Source organism: Eschrichtius robustus, chromosome 1, assembly GCF_028021215.1.
Source record: "Eschrichtius robustus isolate mEscRob2 chromosome 1, mEscRob2.pri, whole genome shotgun sequence".
Taxonomy (NCBI): domain Eukaryota; kingdom Metazoa; phylum Chordata; class Mammalia; order Artiodactyla; family Eschrichtiidae; genus Eschrichtius; species Eschrichtius robustus.
This window is the reverse complement of record NC_090824.1, coordinates 114,443,753-114,465,593: the sequence shown is the minus strand read 5'-3', so window position 1 is coordinate 114,465,593 and position 21,841 is coordinate 114,443,753. Positions and strand designations below refer to the sequence as shown.

General features: G+C 38.1%; 1 protein-coding gene across 6 annotated transcripts in view; it reads left to right on the top strand.

The window, feature by feature from the left end:
- MYO5A (myosin VA) overlaps positions 1-21,203 on the top strand; it is a 197,362-nt gene extending 176,159 nt beyond the window's left edge. For all 6 annotated transcript variants that reach the window (XM_068551749.1, XM_068551728.1, XM_068551750.1 and 3 more), the window contains 9 exons: positions 195-288; positions 5,557-5,703; positions 6,263-6,417; positions 8,210-8,299; positions 10,281-10,431; positions 12,372-12,654; positions 14,429-14,603; positions 20,156-20,236; positions 20,531-21,203. In XM_068551749.1, coding sequence (XP_068407850.1) covers positions 195-288; positions 5,557-5,703; positions 6,263-6,417; positions 8,210-8,299; positions 10,281-10,431; positions 12,372-12,654; positions 14,429-14,603; positions 20,156-20,236; positions 20,531-20,683 — 1,329 coding nt within the window. In that variant the 3' untranslated portion in view covers positions 20,684-21,203. The remainder of the gene's footprint in view (positions 1-194; positions 289-5,556; positions 5,704-6,262; positions 6,418-8,209; positions 8,300-10,280; positions 10,432-12,371; positions 12,655-14,428; positions 14,604-20,155; positions 20,237-20,530) is intronic.
- The last annotated feature ends 638 nt before the right edge of the window (positions 21,204-21,841 follow it).

The window sequence follows — 21,841 nt, the reverse complement described above, 5'->3', positions numbered from 1 at the left end:
TTTGGCTTTTATTATAGCTGCATTTCCCATTGCCTGCCAGTTTTAGCCAGGTGGGGCTCCACCAATGAGCTTTCATGGAGCTTTTATGTAAAACTAACAAGTGCTATTTCTGTAATTTTGTGTCTGCTCTCCTTCTGTGCATTTTAGAAGGTTTATTTTGATCTTTCTTTTATATTTCTCATTTTGATCTTTAGGATTTGATGGAACAACTGGAAAAACAAGATAAGACTGTCCGGAAACTGAAAAAACAACTGAAAGTATTTGCCAAAAAAATTGGTGAACTAGAAGGTATTTAAACATGTTTCTATGACAGTTGCTGAACCTTGGTTTTATATGCAATACTAGTGGCTAAAAAGGTTTGTGTGTGAATATTAGGGACAATAACAAAAATGATGTTCAGCAAACCTGGCCTCCGTGGAGTGGAAATTTTCATTACTAGGTGGGGGAAAATGTTCTTTTCATGGTAGTAATAATTCACAAAGAGAGAATTCATTCAACAAACATCTAATGACCGTCTTCTATAGACCAGGCACTATGCTAGGCAGTATTGCATGGGGGTTAAGAGCATGGATTCTGTAGCTAAGCTTCTCGGGTTTAAGTACTGGCTCTTCCACTATTAGTCGTCTGATATTGGGCAAGTTACTGAACCTCTCTATGCCTCAGTGTTCCCACCTGTTAAATGGGAATGATAATGGTGTCTACCTGACACAGTTTGTAAGGGTTAAATTAATTAATATGTGGAATGCATTTGGTATATTTCCTGACACGCAGTAAATCCTATATACAACTTATTTTTATTACTGTTATTCTTAGTATTAGGGATACTAAGATGAGTAAGACAGTTTGTGTCCTCAAAGAACTTACATCTAATGGAAAACAAAAAGAGACGTAAATAAGAAAAAAATGAATTATGATTATAAGAAATAAGATTTTAGAAAACATCTCATGATTTATATATGATGATGGGAAAACACCTTGAGAAGTGATCAAATATCGGTTATTATTATATACAAATGATTCTTGTCTTGTGGGTTAGTGTTTGTTCCTTCAGTAAGTAGGTGCCAGGGATATAGCAGTGAACAGGGCTAAAGCCACATTCTCAGCTTATTCCCCAATGATCTCATTGTTCAAGAGATTTTGAGACCCTCTTTGGAATTGCCTTCAGACCTATGCAGGCTATTACCATTTTGACCAAAAATGGTACTGTGCAGCCTGCCCATCTATTCTGTCATTGTCACTCTGAATAACTTTTGCTCTGCTCAAAGGGTGAAGATTCCCCATCACTGGGAATGTTCAAAAGAATCTACCATGATTAACTGTGTGGCTCTCATTCCTCCAGTGTGCCAGGCCTGTCGTAACTGTTCCATCTGTTTGATCTTCTTGCTTCTCTTAGTCAAGTTCTGCTTATCCTTTGAGACCAGAGTTATATGTCACATGCTCAAGAGCAGCCTTTCCTGATCACACAGATAGACCCTACAGCTCTACCCTCTGTGTACCGCAATTTGCCTCCCATCTTTTGTGGTTTTCACTGTCATATTTTTAGCAGTTTTTCTGTTTGAATTACTGGCTTCCTCAATGGACTATGAACTTCCTGAGCATGGTGACCACCTCTTATTTCCTCTTGTTTTCACAGCACCTAGTATATTGTCTGACCTGTCATAATCATTCCATTAATGTTTGTTGAATGTGTAGGTAAGTGTAAGAAATATTTAGAACAGCAACATGGATATTTACTTTCAAGGGGATAATATTCCCTGGGATGTACAAATACTGAAATATTTGTTTAGAAATCAGATAGATTACTTTGCAGTCATATTTTATTATATAATCCTTTAGCATTATGTGATTCATATATTATATTAAAATTTTGAACCTCCGAATCACAGACCCAGACTATAATGTCTGTTGGCGGAACTTTAAAAATCTTTATTCAGAGAACTTTTCTGTACGTAACTGTGCATTAATTATATCATGAGATGATAATTAGACAGCAGAGTATCCGCTTGAACAAAACTGATTTTAAGGGTATTAACTTGTAAGATTATTTTTTAAGCTCCTAATTGTTTCTTTACCATATGTTAGTAACTTTTGATAAATAGAAAAGCCATTTATTATTTTACATTTTTACTTAGCTTTCTTTGGTATGTATATTTTACTTAAAGAGAAAGCTTAGGGCAATTTTAAGCCATTATCAATCAGAATTCAACCTCATCAGTTAAACTATCCTGCCAGCTATATTCTTAAATCTATAAGTACATTTGAGAAGGTAATTCATAGATTAAACAAAAAAGTCATTATGATATTCTTAAGAAAAGTTGAGTTAAATAATACGTATCTACAGAATAAGATGAAGTAGATTTATGTGACTTGAGCGTTTGCTGAGTGCAGTGTACCTCTCCTCCCCAAGGCAGAGAAGAAAGACAACACGCTTTTCCAACACCTTTCTCTCCTGTCCCCTTATCCCCACAGTGTACAGAAAATACTGATAACCTTGTACAGCAAAGCACCTTCTAATATCTAAAAGTTTTCTTATATTTTTCTAAATATAATATACTTAAATGCTTCTGGTTTAAAATAGCAAGACTCTTACCTCCTCCTATGGGCTACACTTAATTAAGGAGACATTTTTAGAAGACAGTGAGGACTTTTTTAATGCCAACATACATAATTTTTAGCAGAAATTATATGGCTAAATGGAGAGTGTTTCAAAATTTGATCTGCTTTGTGCTGTATTTTAATCCAGGAGTGGGTGTTCCATCTCAATTTTCATAGAGTCGGAGAATTTAGACCTAAAAGAATTCTAGAAATCAGTTAATTATTTCAGAGGAGAACAGAGCTGAGGCCCAGAAACCATAAGACACTTCCAAAGTCTCAGCCACTTAGTGGCCAAAATGGGACTAGAACCCAAGCCTTCTGAAGAGCACTGACTTCTTTGTGTCGTATTTTCCAACAGACCCTCTCTACTTATAATAATTCATTTGACTGTCTCAATTAAACCTGAGATCAAGATCTTCCCTGAACCAAAGTGAGGGGGGAAAAAAAAAAGTCTTCCAATTTCCTTTCTATTTCTAGGACAAAAAGGTTCAGGAATGTTTTTCTCTCAAGCATAAAGAATCTATTATACTTGAAAATGGAAATAGATGTTGCTTCAGATCTTCCTAGAAGATTGCTGTATTAGATGGAGCATTCAACTAAATGACCCCCAAGGTCCCCTGAGTCTCTTAAAAACTGGGTGGTATTCTGGCTTCTCTCTTTCAGGCTTTATTTTTTCCTGATACTACGTAAGGGTTGACATTTTAATTATATGATTATTTTAATTATATGATTTGTTAAATAAATCAAGGTTATGTTGAGCTGACATCTAAATTTTACCTGTGAGTTTTTGTGAAGACTCTAATCTCTGGGAAGAATTCAAAGACAGAGTAAAATTTTAATGAAAGTATGGCAAATTTTATCTCTGACATTTTTGTACAGAACCAAAAATATCTTCGTTAGAGATTTTGCAAAAGGAAAGTGAAGCTTTCTTTTAAAACATAATATCTCTTAGTTAAAATATTCACCATATTTCATAAATTCTGTGGTGCACAATTTTTCATATTTTAACATCTCTGAAATTAGGATGTATCTTACAGCAGTTGACGGGTTTTAGTTTAACTGGCAATATTTTTCCTTCTTTAGTGTTATAGAAAATAATACTATATGTCATAATCAGTGGCACCTTAGATATGATAAAATCAGTAGGTTTAAAACATTCTTTTTGAGTTATACAGAGTCCAAATATGTGCATTTGTTGATAAACTTAATATGTTGAATCTGTTTTCTCCCAGTTTCCCCTCATTGAACTGTTTCTGTGGCTTAAAGCAAACCAGTAACATAGATGGCAGGGATCTTATTATTTTGTTTTACATGCAGAATATATACATGAGCTGTAAAGGTCACTGTGTACTGATCCTGAGATCCTCATGCTGTTGTGTTTAAAGTGACTCCAGAAATAACTTATGTAAAACTAAATAGTTTGAATCTCCTATCTCTTGTAGAGAGGCATACAAGGCATTAAGTTAGTCCTGCGGTTCCGGACTGCATCATGCATACGAAACGCTAGGTTATGGGAGGTGGCCACAGCCCTGATTTGTCCAGTCACAGTATGATCGCTCTTTAGATATCATAATGTTGATGGATGGTGGTGACTTTCAGCGCTGGTAGTCCCGGTGTGCGATGCTGCGGCATGAGGTGGACGAGGTGTCACCAGGCTCTCTGCCACGTGAGCAAGAGCGCTGGCAGGTATTGGTGTTCTCTGTGATAACCTCATGCTGTGGAACTGGCTTCTCAGAACTAACACCAGAAGTTGCCCAGAGTGACAGGAGAAGCATGCCTGATACCTTGTGGAGTCAGCAAGATTAAACTTTCTAATGCATCTGATCTGCATTTTGTTTGTTTGCCAGCAGTCTCTGAACTCAAACTTAAACTACACCTAAATGGATTTCTTTTTTTTTTTTAACATCTTTGTTGGAGTATAATTGCTTTACAAGGTTGTGTTGGTTTCTGCTGTATAACACTAAATGGATTTCTTAGCTGCCCCCCTTCCTGTAGATAAGAGAATTAAAAATCTTAGTAGCATAGAGCTCCACAAACACCATCATAACTTATGTTTTCCCTTACCTTCCCGTGCATTTCCCATTCAATTCTCAATTTTGAGATGAGATTGGAGACTTTTTTTTAACCCTCAGTTCTTCTCTCGCAGCTGCCATCAACAGTGGTGATCATTTTTAACATCTGAAAGGGTTGTTAACCAGCGCTTGTACTTTAATGGTTGCAGCTTTGTGGTGGGACTTTTAGCACTTTACTAAAAACAAACAAACAAAAAACTGAATAATGTTTAGGAAATCATATTAAATACAGGTTGTTTTATCTGCTCATGATTTCTTTGGGAGTGAGGGGTGACAGGAGAACATTAAGCCTTTTCCTTATGAAGCCTTTGTGAGAAATAATACATTTCACATCAACTAGTGTGAAGAAACACGGTTCTACCAGCTATCTTGATGTGGTTTGAACTGATTGCAATGATACATTTAAAGTAAATGTTCTTTTTCTTTAATGACCAGATTCATAGAGCTAAAGGTAAAGGGGAATCTTTTATAGTCTGGCTGCCTCTTTGTAGAATATTGTTTTTTCCTTCTGTAAATTAAAGTCGAAATATATTTAGACATTTGTGATTGATACTGATTAGTTAACTAAGAAGTTAAACCACTTACTTTGGAGACATTTAATCTTATTAGAAAGTAAACCTTATTACAAACAAAAATGCTTTTGAATCTAGTAAGATTCTTCGGTGTTGATAGTAGCCAAGCACTAGTGGTTGTTAGAGTGACATTACCATATAATTTTCTCATCTATCCACCCAGTTTTACCAGAAAAAATATTGAAAGAAGGGACAATTAAGTGGTAAATATGGCAAGCTTCTGCTGTTATAGAGTTTACTTAAGATTATAGGAACATGGAAACCTCTCATCTTTTCTACCTGGAAGACAAAATTTCTTCTTTTTGTTTCTGATGAAGTGGGCCAAATGGAGAACATATCCCCAGGACAGATCATTGATGAGCCCATCCGTCCAGTCAACATTCCCAGAAAAGAAAAGGATTTCCAAGGAATGCTGGAATACAAAAAGGAGGATGAGCAAAAACTTGTTAAGAACTTGATTCTGGGCAAGTATTTCCTGCGTGAGGTAAAAGGTCTTTCTGGTACATGTGTCGGTGGTGGGAAAGGCTAGTCACTCATTTACTGAATGTTCACACTGGTTTCTTTAGTCATCCTTGACTGCTGTGCGTATAGTGCTGTAGCAGCATGCTGACCGCATCGTGGATGTCAGTCACACTGCAGGGACTCTTGCTAGGACCCACCTAACTCCTGGAAGAGCAGGTTCCATAGGGAATGAAGAGTTTAGTTTGGGAGGGGCTTAGTTTGACACGCCTGAGCAGAGATGTCAAAAGCCACTTGACACATGAGCCTAGAATTCAAAGGAGAAGTCAGGGCAGGAGATAGACATTTGGGAGTTGCTGTATAAGCGGCTAAGATCCACATGTTCCTACCCTCAAGAATTTCTCCACTTAGTGAGCCTTTAAAATACGCTCTTTTAAAAACATGACCTATTTACCCTGAATGATTGAACTCTCACATGAGAACTGTGCTTTTGTATCTCAAAAAGCATTCCTCGTGAAGACTTCCAAAGTTATATAAGATTATGTTTCCTCTTTTCTTCTTTAGAACTGAAGCCACGCGGTGTAGCAGTCAATTTGATTCCAGGGTTACCAGCATATATCCTGTTTATGTGTGTTCGACACGCTGACTACCTGAATGATGATCAGAAAGTAAGGTCGTTGCTAACATCAACAATAAACAGCATCAAAAAAGTATTAAAGGTCAGTTCATGTTCAACAAAATTCTCATAATGAATATTAATGATGACAGAGTCTGTACAGAGGTATTTTTTCTTCCTGAGACTCGAGCTAAGTTTCCAGTTATGACCACTTGCTAATCTTAATCGATACCTTCCATTGTAGGAAACATTCATTCTGTAAAGTGTCTATGTGCCTTCTTTCAAAACAGGGCTCAGGTTGAACAGTAATCAAAATTAATTCAATATACTTGCATTTGATTGTGAAGCAAATTCAGTTTCGTCATAGAAATTTTCTGCTTTGAGGTCTTAGAACTAAATTAAAAATACCTAGTGAAGTCCACATATACAGGGAATATGATGCTATAGTTAAAATAGGTATTAAGTAAGTTTAGTAATACCTAGCCCATTCATATAAAAATATGTCTGATAAAACATTTAAAATTCTCTTCTGACTTTTCTTCCCATTATTCTCCAGCTCATCCCATAATTTTCCTTGTTACCTGAAATGCCTGGTTCCGTGTGAGGAGCAACACACAGATACTAATCAGAGAGGAAAGACTTGGAAAAGGCAGCAAAGTTACATAATAGAACAGAAAGCCCTGCATAACTCAGTAATCACTGAGTCACTTGTGTGATCATCCTCTTGACAATCTAGAAAAACAGCGAACATTATTCTTAGTTTTAACCATTTTTCAGTTCTGTGGCATTAAGTACATTCATACTGTTGTATAACCATCACCACCGTCATCTCCAGAACTTTTTCATCTTCCCCATCTGAAACTCTGGACCCATTAGACACACCCTCCCCCAGCCCCTGGTCATAACTTTTAATGCCGGTTCTCAGTCCCTCCTGCACAGATAGTCTATGTGGTTACTTTCTACAGTGCTTCCTAAAGTGTGGAGTTTCTGAACATTTAACATTCAAAAATTGATGAATGTCTTCTGAATGTAACTCATTTAATTTTTGGTGTATTGACGCTCTATTACATCTAGATAGACTACGAGTTTTACTACTTCTTAAGTCAACTCCTACAAAGACAACAAAGCCAAATCGTAAAGTTTTCTCCCTCTCATCTTACTTGCAAGATGAGAAAATTTGGATAAATTCTTCCAAATTTATCTAATTTGACTAATTATTGTACCAAGTTGTTTAAAGATTAAAAAGGAGTAGATGCTTGAACACAGCACCCTTTTGATACCATTTCAAGTGGATGTGCATTTGTTTCACACCCCTTTTTGAATTGAAGTGTATTTGTCGTGTGTCCCTGGTTTGATTTCGCAGAGGTGGTTTGACATGTGGCCCAGACCTGATGAAGAGCCAAACTCTCCACTGCTCTGCACAGGGCTTCCTCCATTCCATTTCTGATAAGCTCCCCAGAAATTGTATCTTATCATTGACAAGATTTTTAACCTAATCTGGGTTTCAGTGCTTCACAATATTTATAATTCCCTTTTGTGCCTTTAGTCCTTTCTGATTCCCTTCAGTAACCCTCAGGGAAGTGAGTTTGGGTAAGCTGTGGCTTGGTGAATTGTTTTCTGCTCAAAGGGACTGCTAAGAGAATATCAATTGCATGACCAGGCATCATTTTCTAATGGCCAGAAAATGGATGCCAAGCAAAGTAACAAACAACCAGTGAACTCAGTGGTTGAAATTCTCTAGCAACGATATGAGGCTTTACAACTGCAATGTGATTTATTTTTATAACTGTTGTTAATGGTAAGTGAAGGAAGTGGGCCTTCTGGTATCTGTTTGGTTTTTTCAGGTTATTATTTCCCTAAGGAAAAAGCTAATTTAGGCTTATTCTCTCTTTCAGAAAAGAGGTGATGATTTTGAAACTGTCTCCTTCTGGCTTTCTAACACATGCCGATTTTTGCACTGTTTGAAGCAGTACAGTGGAGAAGAGGTGAGAAAGCCTTGATCACAAAACCAGCATGCTATACTTTCTCTGACCTTTTTAAGGAAAAAAATTTAAAGCACAAACTATTTAGCCATTTGTTAATTTAGAAACCTGAATTCAGAGGTGGCTTGGAAGTTAATAGCTTTGTTTGATGTTCATTATTTACAAAACTGACTTGGGAAGTGACATAGTTTCTTCCCTCTGAGAGTTTGTATTATGAGAAAGCACGGCAGAAATAAAATGAGCATTGGTCATTGAATGGTTATTGCACTGAAACTTTTTGTTAAGATGTGAAAATAGGCTTTTTAAGGACTGATATAGGAATATTGAGCTATTTAAAGAAATTAATCAATTTTGGCTTGTGTAATACATTAAAGGTGATCAAGGTAAAACATGTCTCTTTAGATTTGTCCACAAATATTTTTGCTTTTGCTTATAGTGATGTGGTCATCAGTTGGTTGATAGACTTCATATTTCAAAACTATGTAATATATTAATAATTATCATTTATTAAGGGCTGCTTAGTATGTATCAGACAGCATTTACTGTACATTATGTTGTTTAATTCTTGTTTAACATCTCAGTGAGGTAGGAATTATAACCCAGTTTTACAGATGAGGAAACTAAAGCTCAAAGAAGTTCGTGACTTTGCCCAAATGCTCTCAGTCATAAGGAGCTGAGCTAGGATTCCGGGTCTGCCCACCTCCAAGAGCCTGTGCCCATAACCACTGCCCTTCGTACCTCCCCATCCTTTGCCGGGAGGGCAGGCAGAGAAGCTGAGCAGTAGTCCTTTCTGAGCACCCACAGGCTAGGGGCAGAGGACTGTCCTGGCAGATGATGGGAAATGCAATATGAGCAAGACATGGTCCTTGAGCAGATGGGACTGGCAGAACAGAATCCCCCAGAGGGCCTATTAACTGTCCTGTCAGTCCCCAGTTCTAGACCATGTTGTTAAGTAGGCTGCAGGTAGGCAGATGCTTGAGTGTGGGCAGAATCCATCAAGTAGGCAATTGTCTTTGTCAAGCAGTGCCTGACAGAAGTACCTGCCTGTACAGTTGGCTTCCCATTTTAGCAAATACCACCAAAAGATTCCATTCTAAGCTCAGACTGAGAATCATGTATGGATACAGTAAAATATAGTAAAGAGAAATTTTTTATTTATTCACCAGTCTCTGTAGAAATTGATCAATTTTAAGAAAATTATTTACGTCCTTCCAGTGTAGTATTTATAAATAGGACTATATTTAATGAACTGAAGTTAAGAGATTACTACTTTAGATAATTTAGAGTTTGGCAGTGAACCAGATGTTTCATAAGTGAAAACACTCATTAGTTTTTTTTTTCAAATTAAGTTCCCCCATCTTGTTTCATTGACGTTGCTGGTGGAAAAGCTTAAATGCTAGGTTGCCAAGTTTAGATTATTCAAACGCTAGTAAGAAGTGGAAGGGGAGGGCTTCCCTGGTGGCGCAGTGGTTGAGAGTCCGCCTGCCAATGCAGGGGACACGGGTTCGGGCCCTGGTCTGGGAAGATCCCACATGCCGCGGAGCGGCTGGGCCCGTGAGCCACAATTGCTCAGCCTGCGCGTCTGGAGCCTGTGCTCCGCAGCGGGAGAGGCCGCGATAGCGAGAGGCCCGCGCACCGCGATGAAGAGTGGCCCCCGCTTGCCACAACTGGAGAAAGCCCTCGCACAGAAACGAAGACCCAACACAGCCATAAATAAAATAAATTAAAAAAAAAAAAAAAAAAAAAAGATGGCTAGCAGGACATCAGAGCCGTTTAAAAAAAAAAAAAAAAAGAAGTGGAAGGGGAGACGTGATGGAAGCAAACACACAGAATTTGAGAAGGATTATCCTGGCATTTATGTGTGGGTTGGATGGGAACTCTTTGGAGAAAGGAAAAAAGAGCATGAGGTTGCCGATCAAATGAGAGAGTTAAACAGGAGACATTTTGCTTCATCTGTATCATTAACTCTCCATTATGGCTCCAGGGCTTTATGAAACACAACACATCTCGCCAGAATGAACACTGCCTCACCAATTTTGACCTGGCTGAGTACCGGCAGGTGCTAAGTGACTTGGCCATTCAGATCTACCAGCAGCTCGTGCGGGTGTTAGAGAACATCCTTCAGCCAATGATCGGTAAGGCCAGGGCATATTGCTGACATCCAGGTCTGTCTACCTCACGTGCCCACCAATAGATGACCACCAGTGGCACATGCGTTGGAGCATGTATTCATATGGAGAACATAACGTAGTAAGACTCAATCTCAGAATTAGCTGAGGAATCCCAGAACCCCAGCCATGACGAACTGGGGTACCTCAAAATCACTGCTTCCACATGATGGAAATGGCAGTATATAGTTTACCTCCCTAATGTGTAATGCCTCTCTCTTATGATTGGATCATGCTTTATACCCAGCAGTAGACCTCAGACCTCATCCAGTTTTCAAAAACACTTTAAACTTTGGTCTAGCGTACTACTGCACAGAGCTTCCTAGGGACCCATCTAAAATGAAGGAGGCTGGGGAGGGTTTGCACTTTGCCTATTAGGCTACAGTAAGAGGGCTGGGAAGGTACCATGGCAACAAGAACAGGTCTCAGACACTCCATGCTGAGGGAAGGTGTTCCGTGCTGGAACATCTCATGGCCCCTATGGAATTGTTAGAGGCAATTTGGTTTAAAGTAGCAGTTTCTCATTGGATGAGAAACTGGTGTGTGTGTGTGTGTGTGTGTTTCTACGTATGTGTGATTTCATGTACCTATCTTTATATGTGTGTACTCACTCTGGTTGTGTATTTATGTATCGTTCTACCTGTATTCCTTTGGAATGTGTAGGAGGTGTGAAATAGGAATTAGAAGGCATGTACAAATTGCAGGCTGCTAATTTTGAATGCATTGAATTTTTTTTTTAATTTTTTAAGTTACCAGACTGTATTATCGTCAAGCAAATTATCAACAGCCTCTTAAGGCTACTACCAGTTACCCTTTCCTTCCCCATCCATGTGTTTTCCACATTTCTACAACTTCATTTCACCTCTGTGGGCTCCTAGTGTCCCATTTTTTTATTGCAGTCCCCCCTTTAACCAACTAGAAACAAAGAAGGCTGAGGAAGCCATGGGGGATGGCGGTGGTTTCTTCAGCTGACGCCTAAAAGGTCATGAATTTAAAGCGACCTAGGTCAGCGAAAATGCATGTGGTAATACAGATGCAGAGAGAAGGTCAGCTTCAGTCCATTCTCTTCTACTTTTGCCTGGTTTTATTGGCTAAATAAGAAATTTTACCTTTAGCTGTGCCACTTTAAACCACTAGCTGCATCTCCCAATGATTTTACAACAACAAATGTTTTGAGTCAGTATGAGGTTCTTTGGAAGCTGCGTTTAGCTCTAGGACATATAACAATGAATCAGGAATGGCCCCTGCTCTCAAGGGGACTTCCAGTTCAGGGAGTGGGCGTCCCAAAACCATCCTAGAGGAGGCATGAGCCAAATGTTACAAGAGCATAATAGAGGGAGCAGCAGTGCCCCAGATGAGAAGACTGAGTCCTGGGAGGCTAAGGCCAGCCCGAGGTCTCCCTACTGTTGTGGGAAACTCAGGACAAGGAAGGGCCCGGCTCTCTAGCCCCACACAACTGCCCCCTCCCAAGTCTTCTCCAAGACCACTGCCTGGTCTCCTGCCTTTCTTGCTACTTGATTTGTTTGCCTCTGGAGCTCGATATTACTGGAGAATTTTTATCTTCTCCCTAACTGCTCCATACATCTCTCTCAAAAACCCTCCCAAGGTACCTCACACATGTGCTCTTACAAGGCTACTGCTTCATATTTCAGAAAATGGGCCATTAAGAGTTCTTAATTTCATGGTAAGTTTTTGAACTTAAGAATTATTATTATTTTTTTGAATTTAAGAATTATTCCTTCATTAAAGTTTAAAATCCAGAAACCCTTTTATTGCGTTCTTTTTCCCTCTATGTTGATACTCAAATCATTTTCATAAACTGAATGTGTGTATGTCTGTATCTTTGTGTGTGTGTGCACACGTTTCCTTCCAAATCTTCTTTTCTGACATTTGAACTTCTCTTGCAGTCTCCGGAATGCTAGAGCATGAAACCATTCAGGGTGTGTCTGGGGTGAAGCCCACAGGGCTAAGAAAGCGAACCTCCAGCATTGCTGATGAGGGTACCTACACACTGGACTCCATCCTGCGGCAGCTCAACTCCTTCCACTCAGTCATGTGTCAGCACGGCATGGACCCCGAGCTGATCAAGCAGGTGGTCAAGCAGATGTTCTACATCGTGGGGGCTGTCACACTGAACAACCTCCTCCTACGGAAGGACATGTGCTCCTGGAGTAAAGGCATGCAGATCAGGTGAGCGAACGCCAGCAGCTGCCATGGCCTTTTCATGCTTCCCAACCGCTTGGCGGGGCTCGTGTGAGGCTAGTGTACCTGATGTCCACTGCCTGCCCCACCTCCCCGCCAGGCGAGCAGCAAGGGCAGACCGGGCACAGAGCTGCTTCCTCTTGTCTGGCTGGACCCTCCCCTCTCATTCGTGATTGCTCCTGGCCGTGCCTTGCAACCCACTGCTTGTTAGGAACCCTGCTCTATGTGAAGATAACTCGTTTTTGTTTTTTGTTTTTTTAAAGGGAACTTTATTTATTTTTGGCTGTGTTGGCTCTTCGTTGCTGTGGGGGCTACTCTTCATTGTGGTGCGCGGGCTTCTCATTGTGGTGGATTCTCTTGTGGAGCACGAGCTCTAGGCGCGTGGGCTTCAGTAGTTGTGGCACGTGGGCTCTAGAGCACAGGCTCAATAGTTGTGACGCACAGGCTTAGTTGCCCTGCAGCATGTGGGATCTTCCCGGACCAGGGTTCGAACTCATGTCCCCTGCATTGGCAGGCAGATTCTTAACCACTGCGCCACCAGGAAAGCCCTGATAACTCGTCTGAGGGAGTGGGGAGATGATGAAAACTACATAAAGATGAGATAGCTGCTTCCTCTCCTTTTGTGTGTGTTTTAATCGTACAGTAACAAAATATCAAACTATAATGAAGATTGCTAATGTTTGATTGCTCTTATAAATTTATTTTGACAAAATACCTTTTTGTACCTATGGCAACAAGAACATGTCTAATAGCTCTTTTGCTGATGTTTGAAATACGCCCCTCTCTATTTTAAGAAAAGCTGTGCTCAATTTTGTCCAGCTGCTCCTCAGCATAACCTTATTAGCATAATGGAATTTTTTTTTCAAATAATTTATTTTAAAACAGCTGGAAAATTCACCAAGAGGGGGAAAAAGGATTTCTCCTACGAAAGCCTGTAGTTAATCTTAGGAAGCGTTGGCTTTCTTTTCAAATTTTCCATTACTCAAATCCACTGTAGGTAGTGGTAAGAAGATAATGCTTTCCACTCAGGTCGTAGAATTTATTTTTCTACAAGTTCTGTTTATACCTATGAAGCCTCTCTTTGCCTGATTACTAAGTCCTGACTGTGGGTCCATTTATCTCACTCTCTTTTGCGAACCACTATCACTTGGTTGGCCACCTCTTAAAACCTCGCATTTGTGTAGTTTCTATGTCTCTCTTCATATTTTGGGTCTTTGTCTCTTCCCATGGCCCCAACTTGCCCTTCTCGCCTTCATCCCTGAGCTTCCTCAGGCCACTACCTCCATCACCCAGACTCTTCCCTAAAGAGGGCCGGAGCACAGGGCCTATGTGGGGATCTTGTTATTATGTCTACTAGCTTGGAGTCTGACTTAAGGAAGAGAGAGTACTTAAAGGATTATCAATTCTCACCTCTCAAGTTGTAAGAAGCTATGAAGTGTTTTCTGCTTGGCTCTTTAATAAGGACACAGCCATATTATGTGTTCTATTTTGGTTTTTAGCACGTCTTATTTCATAACTTGCTGTAATGGCTACATTTCTATCTCCCATTAAAGAGAATTATAGTCTCTAGAATTATACCTACTCTTATATAATTATGATTATAAACCTCTTGATTATTTATAGTGATAAATTTTTAAGCACAGCTAATGATTTTAAAAAAACAGAATTTAACTGAAATTCCTGACAAAGCCAGGCACAGAAAAATTAAGACATTTATGATAACATTCAGTAAATTTCCATCACCCCCCTTTTTCTGGCATAGGTACAATGTCAGTCAACTAGAAGAATGGCTGCGTGACAAGAATCTGATGAACAGTGGGGCTAAGGAAACCCTGGAACCTCTCATTCAGGCTGCTCAGCTTTTGCAAGTGAAAAAGAAAACAGATGATGATGCAGAAGCCATTTGTTCCATGTGCAATGCTTTAACTACTGCCCAGGTAAGGCGACTTTCCCTATTATAAAACAACTTAACATTCATCAACGGTGACATTTAGGGAAGTAAAGAAGGCTTCTAGCTATTGCTTTTGTCTCTGAGCTGACTTCATCTGTGTCAGAGATGATGTATATCAATATTGTAGATCTTGAAGAAGGGAGATTTTACCACAGAGTGTATTTCAGTACTGGTCACGGTCCTGCACATTCAGCATTCAGTACTTATTTATCCACTCTCTACACTGTTCTGTATAATGTTCTAGCCACTAAGATAAAACCATGAACAAAACAAAGTCCCTGTTTTCATGGGTGTGTACATTCTACACATTCTATGGAGCTTGTACTCCATAAAAGAATTTTCCATATTATTTAATAATTGAATGATTCTTTAGACTTCTCTATTTTAAGACAAATAATTGTGTTTTTTTAATTGAAATATAGCTGATGTATAATATGATGTTAGTTTCAGGTATACTACACAGTGATTTGACCTTTCCATACATTATAAAATGATAACTGTGATAAGTCTAGCAATCATATGTCCCCATACAAAGTTATTACAATATTATTAACCATATTCCTTATATTGTAGATTACATCCGCATGCTTTATTTATTTATTTTATAACTGGAGGTTTGTACCTCTTAATCCCTTTCACCTATTTTAATACCCCATGCCCCTCCCCTCTGGCAACCACCCATTTGTTCTCTGTATCTGTGAGTATATTTTCATTTTTTTGGTTTCTTTGTTTTGTTTTTTGGATTCCACATATAAGTGAGCTCTTATAGTATTTATCATTGTCTGACTTATTTCACTTAGCATAATGTCTGCAAAGTCCATTCATAGTGTTGCAAATGGCAAGATTTCATTCTTTTTTATGGCTAAGTGATATTCTTGTGTGTGTGTGTGTGTGTGTGTGTGTGTGTGTGTGTGTGTGTGTGTACCAGTCTTCTTTATCCATTTGTCTGTCGACAGACACTTAGATTGCTTCCATATCTTGGCTATTGTAAATAATGCTGCAATGAACTGAGGGGTGCATATATCTTTTCAAACTAGTGTTTTTGTTGTCTTTGGAAAAATACCCAGAAGTGGAATTGCTGGGTTGTATCATAGTTGTATTTTTAATTTTTTGAGCAACCTTCATACTGTTTTCCATAGTGGCTGTACCAATTTACATTCCCACCAACAGTGCATGAGGGTTCCCTTTTCTCCACATCCTCACCGACACTTACTATTTGTTGTCTTTTTGATAATAGCCATTCTGACTAGTATGAGGTAATACTTCATTGTGGTTTTGATTCGTATTTCTCTGGTGATTAGTGATGTTGAGCATTTTTTCATGTTCCTGTTGGCCATCAGTATGTCTTCTTTGGAAAAATGTCTGTTGAGGTCCTCTGCCCGTTTTTTAATCAGGTCATTTGTTTTTTGATTTGAGTTGTATGAATTCTTTGTATATTTTGGATATTAACCCCTTATTAGATATATTGTTTGCAAATATGTTCTTCCATTCAGTAGGCTGCTTTTTCATTTTGTGGATAATTTCTTTCACTGTGCAAAAGTTTTTTAGTTTGATGTGGTCCCATTTGTTTATTTTTGCTTTTGTTTCTCTTGCCTGAGGAGACAGATCAAAAAAATATTGCTAAGACCAGTGTCAAAAATGTACTGCTTGTATTTTCTTCTAAGAGTTTAAGGTCTTAAATTTAAGTCCTTAATCCATTTTGAGTTTATTTTTCTAAGTGGTATGAGAAAATGGTCTAGTTTGATTCTTTTGCATATAGCTGTCCAGTTTTCACAACACCGTTTACTGAAGAAACTGTCTTTTCCACATTGTATATTCTTGCCTCCCTTACTGTAGATTAATTGACCGTAAAAGAGTAGGTTTATTTCTGGGTTCTCTTTCCTTTTCCATCAATCTATGTGTCAGTTTTTGTGCCAGTACCATACTGTTTTGATTACTGTAGCTTTTTAGTATGGTTTGAAATCAGGGAGCATGATACCTCTAGCTTTGTATTAGTACTTCTTTCTCAAGATTGCTTTGGCTACTCAGAGATTTTTGTGTTTCCATACAAATTTTAGAATTATTTGTTCTGTTCTGTGAAAAATGCTTTTGGTATTTTGATAGAGATTGCATTGAATATGTAGTTGCCTTGGGTAATATGGTCATTTTAACCATATTAATTCTTCCACTTTATGAGCCCGGTATATCTTTCGATTTGTTTGTGTCATCTGTACTTTCTTTTATCAATGTCTTATAGTTTTCCAAGTTCAGGTCTTTCACTTCCTTGTTTAGATTTATTCCTAGGTATTTTATTCTTTTTGGTGCAATTATAAATGGGATTGTGTTCTGATAATTTATTATTAGTGTATAGAAATGCGAGAGTTGCCTGTATATTAATTTTGTATCCTGCAATTTTACTGAATTCATTTTTTGTTTCTAATAGTTTCTTGGTGGCATCTTAAGGATTTTCTACATACAGTTTCCTGTCATCTGCAAACAGTGACAGTTTTACTTCTTCCTTTTCAATTTGGATTCCTTTTACTTTTTTTTTTTCCTGTCTAATTTCTGTGGCTAAGATTTTCAATACCATTTTGAATAAAAGTGGTGAGAATGGGCATCCTTGTTTTATTAGAGGAAATGCTTTCACTGTTTTACCGTGAGTATGATGTTGACTGTGGGTTTGTCATATATGTGTTTTATTATGTTGAGGTATGTTCCCTCTGTACCCACTTTGTTGAGAGTTTTTATCGTAAATGGATGTTGCATTTTGTCAAAGCTTTTTCTGCATCTATTGAGATGGTCATATGATTTTCATTCTTCAATTCGCTAATGGGGTGTATCACATTGATTGTTTTGTTATTGAGAAATAACAAAACAATTGTAAAATCCTTGCATCCCTGAGATAATTCCCACTTGATCGTGATGTATGATTCTTTTAATGTACTGTTAAATTCAATTTGCAAATATTTTGTTGAGGATTTCTGCAACTATTTCATCAGTGATATTGACCTATAATTTCCTTTTTTGTGGTATTTTTGTCTGGTTTTGGTATCAGGGTGATGTGGACTCGCAGAATGAGTTCAGAAGTTTTCCTTTCTCTTCTATTCTTTTGGAATAGATTGAGATGGGTAGGTTCAGGTGTTAACTCTTATATTTGGCAGAATTCCCCAGTGAAGCCATCTAGTCCTAGACATTTGTTTGTTGGGAGTGTTTTGATTACTGATTTGATTTGATTACTTGTAATTTGTCCATATTTTCTGTTTCTTTCTGATTCAGTCTTGGGAGACTGTACGTTTCTAGAAACTTATCCATTTCTTCTAGACTGTCCATTTTATTGGCATATAATTATTCATAGTAGTGTCTTATGATCCTTTGTATTTCTGTGATGTCAGTTGTAACTTCTCTCTTTCATTTCTGATTTTATGTATTTGGGCCCTCTCTCTTTTTGTCTTGATAAATGTGGCTAATAGTTTATCAATTTTGTTTATCTTTTCAAAGGACCAGCTCTTAGTTTCATTGATTTTTATTCTATTGTTTTTGTAGTCTCTATTTCATTTACATCCATTCTGATTTTTTTTCCTTCTACTAACATTGGGTTTTGTTTGTTCTTCTTTTTCTATTTCCTTTAGGTATAAGGTTAAATTGTTTATTTGAGATTTTTCTTGTTTCTTGAGGTAGGCTTTTACCTCTTAAACTTCCCTCTTCCCTCCCTTTTCATATTTCTAGTTGTGGCCTTTTCTTTTCCACTTAGAGAAGTCCCATTAAAAAATAAATATATAAACATAAAGCTAGTTTGGTGGTGCTGAACTCCTTTAGCTTTTGCTTGTCTGTAAAACTCTTTATCTCTCCTTCAAATATGAATGATAACCTTGCCAGGTAGAATATTCTTGGTTATAGGTTTTTTCCTTTCATTACTTTGAATATATCACCCCACACCCTTCTGGCCTGCAAAATTTCTGCTGAAAAGTCTGCTGATGTTGTTATGGGAGTTCCTTTTTATGTAACTAGTTGCTTTTCTCTTGATGCTTTTAAGATTTTCTCTTTATCTTAAATTTTTGCCATTTTAATTATAATCTGTCTTGGTGTGGACCTCTTTGGGTTGACCTTGTTTGAGACTCTGTGCTTACTGGATCTGGATGTCTGTTTCCTTTCCCAGCTATTATTTCTTCAAATAAGTTCTCTGTCCCTTTCTCTCTCTCTTCCCCTTCTGGAACCCCTACGATGTGAATATTAGTGCACTTAAGTTGTCCCAGAGGTCTCTTAAACCATCCTCATTTTTTTTCATTCTTTTTTTTTTTGTTCAGTTTCAGTGATTTCCACTATTGTCTTCCAGCTCACTGATCCATTCCTCTGTATAATTTAGTCTACTGTTGTATTCTTCAGCTCTTTTGGTTCTTCTTTATATTTTCTAACTCTTTGTTGAAGTTCTCACTGTATTCATCCCTTCTTCTCCTGAGTTCACCAAGCATTTTTATAATCATAACCTTGTAGATTGCTCATCTCCACTTCTATTAGTACTTTTTCTGAGGTTATGTCTCGTTCCTTTGTTTGGAACATATTGCCCTGTCTTCTCATTTTGCCCAGTTTGCTGTCTTTTTTCTATGTATTAAGTAGGTCATATACATTTCCCGATCTTAAAGAAGTGGCCTTATGCAGGAAACATCCTATGGGGCTCAGAAGCATGCTGCCCTCTGGTCACCAGAGCTGTATGTCTAGGGGTACCCCCTATGTGGGCTGTGTAGGCCCTTCTGTTGTGGCAGGGCTGAGCTACTGTAGGCTCAGTGGTGGGTAGGTCTGGCCCCTGGCCTGGTTGGCTGCCCGCCCTGCTTCCTTTGGTTTCTGCTGCCCATTTTTTGGCAGGGCCAGCTCATAGCATGGCTGGCCACAGGGCTCAGGGGAGGCCAGGGCTGGTGCTGGCCCATTGGTAGGTAGTTAAGCCCTCAGCACTAATTAGCTAGAGGGAGGATTCCAAAATGGTGCTATGGGGCAATAACTGATCATTCAGGGAAAGTCTTACTTAGCTGTGCATTGAATTTAAGGAAATGAAAAGATGGGAAGGGCATTTGAGAACAATGGCCACAGCATGAGGCAAGGCATAGGCATAAACATACCCACTTTTCTTTTGCCTAGTTATTTCTGTGCTGACTCTTGGATTTTTTAATGTTCATCACTTATCTCAAAACATAGAAATCTTACATAGATTACACATAGAATACATATAGAAAGTAACTAGCTGAATACACAGGACACTGTTAACTATTGTTACTTTGAGAGACTGAGAGCATGCGGGTGGGAGCACTTTTACTTTTCATGTTTCTTCTAATTTATGTTGCTTCTTAAAGTGTAAAGTATTACATTAATACATTCTTATTTTAAAAATTCAACTAATAAAGGTAAATGTGCCTTCAGAACCACTCCCTCTCCCCTCTTGTCCTAACCAATCCCTGAGTAGAACTGAAAACTGTATGCAGAGATCCTTTTAGTTTTCCAGATTACAGGTACCCAGCATGTATATATTTGATAATATGCTAAAGACTTTGATCATTTTATTTCTCCCAGATTGTCAAAGTGTTGAATTTGTATACTCCAGTTAACGAGTTTGAGGAAAGAGTCTCTGTGTCATTTATTCGTACTATACAGGTAAGATCTCCCAGGCTTTCTTTTGCCTTTGATTCACCAACACAGTCGTTTGAATGGAAATTTTATAATTTATTGAAGGGTAATGCAGTTTTTATTATAATTGTTTTATCTCATTTTTATAGTGCATTAACTTTCTTGATAACACCTTATTGGAAAAATGAAGTGATTTTAAAACAAATATAAATATTCTTCATTAGTTGAGGATTTTTGGTAGAATTTTGTCAAAAAAAAATCTTTATAGATTCAAAGAATTGATGCTCTGTTTTTTTGTTTTTCTTTTTTTAATCTTCTCAGATGCGTTTACGAGACAGGAAAGACTCTCCTCAGCTGCTCATGGATGCTAAACACATCTTTCCTGTTACCTTTCCTTTTAACCCATCTTCCCTTGCGCTAGAAACCATCCAGATTCCAGCCAGCCTGGGCCTGGGATTCATATCACGGGTCTGAAAGTGATATCAAGGAAAATATTAACAATACGCTTCTTGCCTGAAACAACCCATTATTTCAAGTGAGCTACTGAAAACACATTTTAAAGGAGATAGTACTTATTATCTCCCAAACAAGGGGTTATTGACTGGAACTCCCCCTAGAATACTTTTCATCATCTTGGAAAGAAAGATAGGCTCCTTTGTGCTGTGTTACCTTTATAACAACACTCATCCTTGATCAGTTAGGTATCTGCAGTTGACGTGCAGGTGAATGATGGAAGGAAGGAAAAAAATGTGTCTTCAGCTGCCAGCATTTATTTTAAATCCTTATCACTGCATCTAAATGATATCAAAAACCTAAATTCTAGATATAAATATGAGCTGTTGTTAGGAAGGCACCGACAAGGAACCTCCTGTGTGCTAACCAGAAGAATTGAAAGAAAAGTCACCACTGAGTACATATTATACCAGTTTAGGAATCAATTATGTTGCTACTGTCCAACTGGAACAAAGAAATAAACTGGCAATATGTAAAGTAACTGGTCAAGTAGCTCCCCTCTATGTGTCACTATGATGTAGAGATATTAAGAGAATGTTGGTTTGCTATAGAGCATGGAAGTCCGTTTGTACCATAGTTTACTGAGCATTTTAAATTGCTGCTACATACTATGTTCTTTAAAATGTAAGCGATATTCATATTAGGCACTACAACAATAAGCTTCTCTTTTATCAACTCTGTTTACAGTTCAATCAGATCAGTTTTAACTGGATTATGTGCACATAGCTACAGATTCACCTGCACAAGTAGCAGACACTGGGAAGTCATGTAGTAATATGACACAATGTTTGACATTTAGGGATAGGATTAGGCACAGTGGCTATTGTTGATGTCTTTTATTCAGGATGTGTTACATTGATGTGCTCATTAATGTTCCCTGGGTGCATATCACATCAGGGTACAGTGTTCTGTGAAGTGACCTATTTTTAGTTATCAGATCTGCTTCCTGCAGTGCATATTTTCAACCTTGACAGGTTTTCTTTCTTCTTAATTTATTAAGAATTAATGTCAGTCAATATCTAGAGAGGATTGTCAGAATATTCATGATTTAGGTCTTGAAATCTTAATTATTTTATAAATTATGCAAAAGAAAGTATATAATAAATAATTATGATTCCA